The sequence below is a fragment of the Poecilia mexicana genome, unplaced genomic scaffold (assembly GCF_051168715.1).
Source record: "Poecilia mexicana isolate PSO_F unplaced genomic scaffold, ASM5116871v1 scaffold_23, whole genome shotgun sequence".
In the NCBI taxonomy this organism is placed as follows: domain Eukaryota; kingdom Metazoa; phylum Chordata; class Actinopteri; order Cyprinodontiformes; family Poeciliidae; genus Poecilia; species Poecilia mexicana.
Genome location: NW_028263392.1, coordinates 15635131 through 15644926, shown reverse-complemented (window position 1 = coordinate 15644926; position 9796 = coordinate 15635131). Strand labels below are relative to the sequence as shown.

Here is a 9796-nt window from a genome sequence, read left to right as displayed (position 1 = left end):
CGAAGTTAGTAAAGAAACCAACTTTACATTACATTAATGTAAACTTGTAATAACAGACTCAACTATACATTTTGCAGCACTGCTGATTTATTTACGTCACAAACTGTAACTTCAAGCTAAACTTTACAAACTAGACTCCAACAAATACTCAAGGTACTTTACAAAGATTTACAAGGGGACAAGATGAACATTTGGAGGGAAGAACCATTTTACGTTTTCAGGAAACATTTGTTTACATTTTAAGTGCTGATTACAGAAAAGTGCAGCAGCAATCTTTTAACACAGCACACATTCACAGTCATGCTTTGTGATTATTCATTTTTTTATATATTCATTTGATTGTTGCTGTGGTGACACATAAAAAGGGCTTAAACCCCGCCCTCTTATTTCATCTGGTTTATGTTTTATTTTTTTGCAAGTGAAAGCGTTAGATATTGAAAGTACAACACTGAAAACGTGTTTTTACCAGAAATCACCACTTCACATACAGAAAAACATATCAAGACAAATTCTTTTACCAGTTATTAGGTTTTGTTGTTACAATTAGACCAACTGTGGGGTAATTTTTGAGGGAGGCAGAAACCATGATCTAAAATAATTTCCATCTACTTGTGTATTTAGGTTATTAGTGGAATTCAAAATAAAATGGGATGATATCAAAGAAAAACCTGCCCATATAACAACACTTAAGGTGAAATACACAGAAAAAGCTGAGATATAAACTAAATGAACACGATAATGAAGGAAAACTGAGGAAATCCAACATGAATACTGTAGCCTGCTCAAACCCTGTAATTTAAGCAATGTGTCAATAACAATATATCAGTCGTATTGGAATCGGAAGGTCATGGGTTCGATTCCCAGTCCCTCTGGTCACGTTTCTGTAGTTATTCAACTGTTATGTTGTGGTTATAAATAAATGGAGATTTTATGTTTTTTCTTGTTATAACCACTGATATTTGAAGCAGACTCATCTTAAATGTTGCTCAATTTATCCACTTAAGTTTGTTTCAAATTAAATAACTTGTTTGTATTTTCTGCTTCCCACCTGAAAAATACAGCAAAAAGGTTATAAAAATGTGATTCACCCAAAATAATAATTTTGCTTTCCAAAATACCAGCCAGCAAGTGTGGAAATGATTTGTTCATACTGGAAAAACTGCTGTCCGATACTGAATGTATCCTTTTTTTTATACTTCAACAGGTCTACTGTTTGAAATATATTTTAAAAATCCACTTTTAATTGATCAAAACTGTGTCAAAATTAATTTTTAGTTGCCCAATTGTGTGGAAAATTACCACAGCTGGATTATTTTAATACTACTTGAATAATTAAGGTAAAAGATTAAAACAAATCTTGTTTTGCAACATTTTATTCTTCAGTTAAATGAAAATGTGGATAAGTTTGAATTTCAGATAAAAAAAAACTAAACTTTTCATGAAATATTTGCATTAAATTTACTCAAACAGCAAAAAAATATTTTTTCCATCCATTTTTGTCATTTGTCTTCAGACTATGTCCTTAAATTGCCCCAACTATGGAGCACTTTACTGAAAATAAGAAATTATTTATTTTTGTAAAAGTTTAATGTTTTATTTGATTATAAATAAAGCAAAATTATGGTTATAAATCAAAGTTTCTATGTTAACCAAAGCAGGTTTCACTTCTTAAGCTTCTCAACAGCTGTTTTTTGATTTTAGATTAAAAATATATTGAAATATATAAAGTAGCTTTGATTTAAAAGCAAACAGTTGATTTATTCAAAAGCAGATGACTCTAAAATATCCATTAAATCACCACAAGAAGCAAAGATTAAAATTTTTCCTCTAAAAAATATATAACATTGGACCATTTAAAAAAAAATAAATAAATGAAGTAGAAAATGTTTCTCCTGCCCAAAAGTTTAGCAGGAGAGGTGAGAAAATCTGCAGGTATTTTAGGTCACATTTATGTAAAACAGTGTTCACAATCACCACTTCACACGACAAACATGAAAAAGACAAGCGTTAAAAAACAACTGTAATATACATACAATAAAAACCTTTAAAAAACAGATTTCTCACAGTCTACATAAATGAAGATTGTCACAGTAGCGCCTATTTACAACACAAAAACAGATTATTTTTATACTCGTGACCTGAAAATGAGGCCAGAATGAGCTTAAAGATATAAACATTGCAGACTGAATGGACGGATGATTCTGCAGCTGGTTTTCTCCTCCAGGTTGACGAAACTCTCACGCACGCTGCAGTTTTCACACTCGCTCGCAAAAACACGAGACATTAGCGAACATTTGGTGGCGCGTCGCTGCAAAACCATGTTTTAAAATGAAACCCTTCATGATGTCTGCGACCCTTTGAAACAAACTGGTCAAAACAGGAACAAAATAGAAAAAATGAGTTCTGGCTTCTCTTCTTCAGCTGCTGCTACATTTGCTGGACCTGTAGGTTTGATCTCACCTGACAACAGCTGGAAAAGCAGAGCAAAAATTCATGAAATTGTGCCTTAAGTCATTTCTGGACGTGTTTTCGCCTCATTTAGATGGGATTAAAAAAAACACCAAAAAATCAATAAAACCTAAAAAAATGTATTTATATCCTCAGAAATCACATCAATCAGCTACTGAGACTCACTTTCACATATTTTTCTCACATTTAAATGCTTCAGATTATCAGGATTTCATTTATCAAGAGAAGAGTCACAAAACTGAGATTAAACTGAAAATTTCTTAATTTTTTTGTGGAAATTTACTCCTTTTTTCTATCATCGTCATAGAAATCTGTCGCACTAAAACATGCAGGATTATCCACCAAAACCTAAAGGATGATCTGTTCTGCTTCCTTGAACAGGTTCTTTCTATGGCCTATACAAATCATGTTCATTATAGTTTTTGCACAAAATCATTCTTAGATAATCAGATTTTAGCTGTTTTAGGTCTTGTCACTTTAAATCCAAACAAGCTGCTGCTGGCCACGCCCCCAACTCACTGTTTACACTCACACATGAAAATAGCTGCAAACAGAGCACGACTATAAAACCGTACATCTTTAAAAAGCAGAAGTGGAGCCTCCTGCACAACTAACAGAAATGCAGCAAATAGTTTCCGGATGGTAAGTCAACAACAAAAGTCTTGTCTTTTCCAGCAGCCATTGTACAGCACATACAGTGGAAAACCAGCAGAACAGGCTGGAGCTCCACCTGGGTTGCTAGGTAACAGGCGGAATTCCACTCGTTGCTAGGTGATGGCATAGTGCTCGTAGAATGCGAGTTAATATTTGGGAGGTTTTAGAAATGACTCATTTTCCAGACACCAAAAACATTAACTTATTGTTTTTTTAAGTGCTTTCAAACCCAAATTGAAGTGTAAATGTGAATTTTGAACAACAGGTCCCTGTTAAAATGAGGCAGATTTTGAGGGTTCTGTTAGAATGAAGCAGAACCTTTGGGATCGATATTCAAGCTTTTGTCAGGTGAGACACAAAAACTACACGTGTGAGTTTCATGTCCGTTTAGCGACGTTGGGCGGCCGACAGCGACTGTTGCGTCTTGCTCCTCTGCTCCTCCTCTTCCTTCACACCTTCCACAACCACCAACGCTTGAGTCGAGTCACACGACTGCTTCTCCGCGTCTTCGTCGTACGTTGAATCCAGCGGCCGTCCTCCGGTCACGCCCCTTCTCTGTAACTTCGACGCCGCTGCACCCCTGCAGGCGCGAGCCGCCAGCGCCGCCAGCTCTCCCCTGGCGAGCGGGTTGAAGAGGAGATAGAGAAGCGGGTTTACGCAAGCCGGAAGCGGCGTCACGAGCAGCAGGACTCCCTTCGCCGCCTCCGGCCCGGCGGCAGGGAGTCGCAGGAGGGAGGAGAAGGAGAGGAAGGCGACGGGGAGGTAGAGCAGGCAGTCGGAGAAGAGCAGCCAGGCGACGTGACGAGTCAACGCCACGTCGTCGTCGGAGTTTGGCGGAGCTTTGCTGGCGCGGCAGTAGAGGCGAGTGTAGGCGAGCGTCATGACGAGGAAGCAGAGCGAGTCGAAGAGCACCAAGGAGACAGCGAAGGCCAGGGAGGAGGAAGAGGAGGACGACGAAGGCAGCGGCAAACAGAAGGAGGAGCTGCTGTGCCCGGCCATCAGCGGAGGCAGAGTGATGACGAAGCCGAGCAGGAAGCAGAGGAAGATCGACAAACGGATGAAGAGTGACGACGAAGAACCACCTGCGGGAACAGGAGTTAAAACATGGCTGAGTTTTAAAATATGCTGCTGCATTTTTACAAATAAGATATCAAATAATTCAAACTTCATGATTCAATGGATTTGAAACATGATGCTACATATTTTTTATGCCATGTATTTTTTTTTTTATCTACAATGGCTCTTATATTAAAATGTCTTATTTCATGAATACCTGCAGATTTTTCACTCATGGTGTCAGATTTGAAGTTGTTGAGTTTTGTTAACTTTATTTCTGATTTTGCCTAATTGACCACTTCTACCATTGGTCAGAAAACATGGAGGACGTCAATATATTTTTAAAATGTTTCCTGTTCCACATTCTGGGTGCAGAATAAACATTGAATAATGAAAACTTCAAACCAGACGTCAAACCTTGTTCAAATGTGAGTTTATCAAACCGCTACATGAATTAGGATTGATGAGACAATATGGGTTCTAAGTTACATGGTGACAAAATGTTTGACGTTTCCTCACCGCTGCTCCTGCCAGCTTTGCTGCTCTGTGTTGCACCTGCAGCAGACAGACATCGCTCCAGAGCCGCGACGGTCAGCAGGAAGAGTCCGGTCTGAGACGCAAACACACACAGGAAGCCACTGAGGCGACACAGGAAGCTGCTCTCCCACTTCACCCCGTACCTGCAACAGGACAGACATTAAAACCAAGGAGGAGGAAGTCAGTCAGATAATAACTGTATTCAAACCTCCAGAAGCTGCCAAACGTCCAGGCGTCCACCGCCGCCAGCCAGCTGCTCCACACTCCCATCAGGCCGTTCACCAGAGCCAGCAGGCCAATCAGGAGCTTGGGGGTCGTGACGATGCTGGCTGGAGAGAAGAAGACCGACAGGACGACGAGACCGTTGCTGACCAATGAGGTTGCAGCAATGAGCCAGACGCCGCCTCGAATCATCCAGCTGCCGAGAAGGCGGAGACACGGCCGGAATGGACCTGAGACAGATCCAGAGATTTAAAGCTGCAGTATGTCACTTTAATAAAAAACAGTTTTTACATATTAGTTTAAACTGATGCAGGATGATCTGCCCCAACCAATCAGAGCCAGGAGGCGGGTCTTAGCGCTGTCAATCACCCTTGGGCTCTGTTACATTGCAGCTAGCATAGCCTGTTATCAATAGTAAGGCTAGTTAGCATAGCCGCTGATGACTGTGGATAAACAATTTTCCTGTAATGCTAATCTATTTCTCTGTCATTAGTACATTTAGCAGCGAGTACATGAGATGATCAACAGCGTTAAGCCCCTCCTCCTGGCTCTGGTTGTACTTAGTGCATCTCTTTAGAAACCTACAGCAGTTCATCTGCATAATATTAAACTGTAACAACATAATGTTAAATATGTAAAAACTTCTTTATGGAAGTTATAGGCTGCAGCTCTAATTATAAACTGATGTTTTGTTCAGTTTGTTATCCAACTCACATCTCTGTTTTCCCAGCCAGCCCCGAACACATCACCTACTCTCTCCCTGATTGGCTGACTGACTCCACTGCTAATAAAACTAGTGACTGTGGATTGTGGACTTTGGCTTCAGTCTGTTGTTGGACCCCAGGACTCTGGAGTTAAGGCTCTAGGAGTTTGGATCAGCCTTCTGCCCTGCTGGCCAAGAATATAACCCTTTGTGGTTATATTTGCCCAACATTTCCTCATCTGGACACAAATTGGACTCAATCTTCTCATCTCCGTCCTGGATCGTAGAACCCTGGCTGGTAGACCCGAGATGTTTTTTTTTTGTTTTTTTTTTGCACAATTTAATTTTTTTGCAGAATCTCTGTCAAAAACTTCCAGTTTAAGGTTCTTTAAAGTTTAAGGTTCCACTCATGATGAGCTGGTTGTACAAAATCAGCCAATGGACAAAAAGTATGCAAATGAGATGTGGTGACGTCATTAAGTGACAGGAAAAAGACTAAAACACTTTGTGTGTGTGTGTGTATATATATATATATATATATATATATATATATATATATATATATATATATATATATATATTGTGTGTTTGTAACTTGTAAAAACAAAGAGACATTTTGCCACCTGGAGTTGGGCTGCAGTGAACAGAGTGTTGCGGTTTTGGTTCGTCCTCAAACTCCATCAGAAAATCGTCCCAGTCCTGGTCCACTGAACACAAACAAACCAGAAGAAAAATGCTGTTTGTAAAATAAATAAATTACTTACCAAGTGTGTTTTTGTGCTGGAAAATTCTATTAAAACCAAATTTCCAAAAAACAATGAAGTGAGGTCAATCAAAGCCACTTTTATTGAGAACCTCTGAACTCAATGTGTTAAAGATTCTTCAGGATGTATGAATTAAATTGATCCATTTTGATTTTGATTGATTTATTTTTGTTTCATTTCAGCTTTATAGTCACACTTACGAGGGCAAATTAGGCCCACTGTAGACGGAAAAAACAGAAGCAAATAACATAAAAAATTCTAGAAATCATGGAAATTTCTGGGTTTGAAAAATAAAAAAACTTTCTAAAAACAAAATCACATAACTTATAAGATTAATCTCAGAAATTTTCCAGAAATAAATTTGGAAAGTTTCAAAACTCAAAAACTGTTAAAAATCTATCAAACATTTTTGACTTTTGAAAGTCAAACATTTTTTATGTTTTTTCCTAGAAAGTTTCTGAGATTAGGTTCAAAGGACTGAATTTGTCTCTAAAATTTTTAACTTTTGGAGCTCAGAAATTTTGGGTTCTTTTTTCAAGAAAAATTTTGCGATTAATCTCATAAATTTTCCAGTGGAAAAAAATGCAGAAAGTTCTGAGTTTCAAAAGCTGCAAATGTACTCATTGTTTTCTACCTGACAGCCCTGAGACGGCGTCATAGTCTGTCTTTTTCGTGTTTTTTTCCTCGTTTCTGTCTCCCATTTAATGTTTTCTTTTGGTTCTTTGCTTCAGGAACTTTGAGGCGTTTCTTCTGGCGTTTACCTTGACTGGAAAGGAAAGGAGCGTCTCTCGCTGTGGAGTCTGCTGCCTCTTCTCTTTCCCAGGATAATCCTCCTTCTCTCTTCTCACAGGAGATGAAGGCACAGCACTGGAAGGCGTAGGGAAGCTCCATCACCCTGAGGAGACACAACTCTCAGCATTTATTCCTAGAAACTGCAGAGTGGACAGAAAAAAACAGGCTAAGGAGAATCTAGGGACCCCACCTGACTCGTGGCAGATCTTCTCGGGGTATTAACTCCATCAGCTGATCGTTTCCCACCAGCCGAATGTGAGTTAAACTCTGCAGACCAGTAAGAGGCAGAGAGGACAGCTGATTGGACGACAGGTCACTGCAGACACAGAAAATGCTCCAGTTGTTCACACCAAAGTATTTCCATCATCAGTAATCAGATTTTACTGCTTAATGCTACTAACAAGGGCAGTTTAACCTCCTGAGAGGGCCTGAGGCAAAATCTTCTGATTTATTAAGGATCTAAATGCATCAGGTTTGTAAAAAGAGTCTCTGGTGTTGCAGAAAAACTCACAGTTTGGAGAGAGACGTCAGAGCAAAGAATGAGTTTGGCTTCACAGATGACAACCGGTTCCAGGATAAATCTCTACAAAAGGGATAAAATATCAACATCACACAAAGCTAACACAAGAATGAGGATTTATGGTTGGAGAACAGTTCAAAGGTCTTTGTCCTTCCCCCCCGTCGTAACTCAAACACTTTCAGCTTTCTCCTAGTTTCTTTAAAATATGATTTAAAAACAGTTCTCAGCTGTGGCTCCATTCAGGCTGCATGAAGTGAGCAGCACAGGATCAACATGTCCTGAAAAGCATACGTCTGTCCCATGGCTGCATCGTACAACTTCTCCAACGTTTTCTGGGGCTGTAGCGGGTTGGGGTAACATCTCCATCTCTTGCATCACCAGCATCATTTTGCCTCTTGTCACTGGTGGCATCCTCTTCAGTGGACACATCATCATCATGAGAACCGTCTTCTTCAGCTGCGTTGTCAATCAACAGAGCCTTCCTTCCTGCAGTCTGCTTCAGGAGCCCCTCATGCTTCTCCTTTAGACTTCACCTGCTCCTCAAGTAGTTGGTCACCGTTTGAGTCTTCAGTGCACCGGTCACTCCATGAGCTTTTAGAGTCTGGGTCACTCTATAAGTCTCCTGAGTGCTGGTCCCCTGCTTCCAGCCTTTAAAGCCTCGGTCACTCCCCGTCTCTCAGCAGCCCTGGTCATCCCTCCAATCTTCACATCCTCTGGTCTTCACTCCCCTGGCATACCCAACCTGACACCCAGTCTGTAACTACCACACCTTTAATCCGTTTGTTGGCAGAATGACTTGAGAATGGCCCACCTCTCCATCAGCCCTCTCTCACTTGTTTTTGGTTTGTTTCATTCAACACATTTAAAATTTCATTTGAAATGTTTTACAGGTGTGGTGGCTGCATAAATCTGCTTCATATTTCCTCCATACGATGTTTTATCGTCAGCGTATTTTGTCAGTTTGGAATTTTTCTATTCTATTATCTTTTTGCTCATTTGCATTGCTTTTCCTGAGACGGAGAGCCTTGAATTCATTTAGGACAGACGGAGCAGCAGCAGCAGTCGTTCCTCTCCTCCCTCACTGACTTCATGGCAGCTGCTCCAACGACAAGCGGACCACCTTGATCAGCGGGTCCATTTGGAAGTACTTAAGGAGGTTAAGTTGGGTTCATGGGTCAGGATCTGAAGACTAATTAAATCTTCACAGTGTGTGTTCTTACAGCGAGCGAAGGGTCATCAGGCCGGTGAAGGTGTTCTCCCTCAGCTCCTCTATCTCGTTATGGTGGAGATCACTGCAACACAAAGATCAGCCACACTGTTTCCATTGCATCACTTTAAATTTTTCTACTTTAAAGCGTTTTCCTGGCTTCTGATTGGTCTTAAACAGACAACACTACTGCTAATGATGCCCAGCTGGATGTGTTTTACTGGTTGCTAAGGTAACCAGAGACTTGATAAATGTGCTGTACAGGTCTCAGAGGTTGACAAAAGTTGTTCCTTGCCCAGAAAAGAGAGATAAACTGCTTCATTAAAAGGAAATGAAGGTAAACCTCACATCTTCTGGATGCTTTCACAGCCAGTGAAGCTTGGAAGAGTCTGGATCTTGTTATACGAGAGGTCGCTGCAGACACAAACACAGTTTCAGCCATCAGCAGCTGTCAGGGACGTCCAACGGTCCTTAAACGCAGCAGCTTGCTGCACATTAAGGTGGAGAGGTTTGTTCTTCAACAGGATCAGCTAAACGATGAGTGTTGGGACGATAACGGACCGGTTGGTGTGGAGATGATGAGACTTACAGCAGCTGAAGGTTTGGAAGCTGCTCACACATCGAACTGGGAAGAGACGTGATCCGAGCTCCAGTGATGGTCCTGAAAGCCCAAAGGGAAATGTGTCACATCTGTTTGAGAGAGCAGGAGCTGCAGCTGTAAAGTTCTGATCCTGAAGACACTAAACCAGCATTTTAAACCGAAACGGAACATGCTGCAGTTCTAGACCCCATCTGGATGTCCTATTGACCAGCAGGTGTCTAAAAACATACTGGACTGCAGCTCTTCAAACTTAAAACATGATTTTAAAGAT

At 40.6% G+C, this 9796-nt stretch overlaps 1 protein-coding gene across 1 annotated transcript in view; it reads right to left on the bottom strand.

Annotated features, from left to right (window-relative positions):
• Positions 1–69: 69 nt before the first annotated feature.
• The window catches only part of LOC106917301 (leucine-rich repeat-containing G protein-coupled receptor 5A), a 42864-nt gene continuing 33137 nt past the window's right edge, over positions 70–9796 (bottom strand). The window contains exons 11-20 of the mRNA XM_014986152.2: positions 9514–9585; positions 9273–9338; positions 8938–9009; positions 7709–7780; positions 7388–7513; positions 7167–7300; positions 6265–6348; positions 4925–5168; positions 4699–4859; positions 70–4205 (exon numbers count right to left, since the gene is read on the bottom strand). Of these exons, the coding sequence (XP_014841638.2) occupies positions 3511–4205; positions 4699–4859; positions 4925–5168; positions 6265–6348; positions 7167–7300; positions 7388–7513; positions 7709–7780; positions 8938–9009; positions 9273–9338; positions 9514–9585 (1726 nt within the window). The 3' untranslated portion in view covers positions 70–3510. The remainder of the gene's footprint in view (positions 4206–4698; positions 4860–4924; positions 5169–6264; positions 6349–7166; positions 7301–7387; positions 7514–7708; positions 7781–8937; positions 9010–9272; positions 9339–9513; positions 9586–9796) is intronic.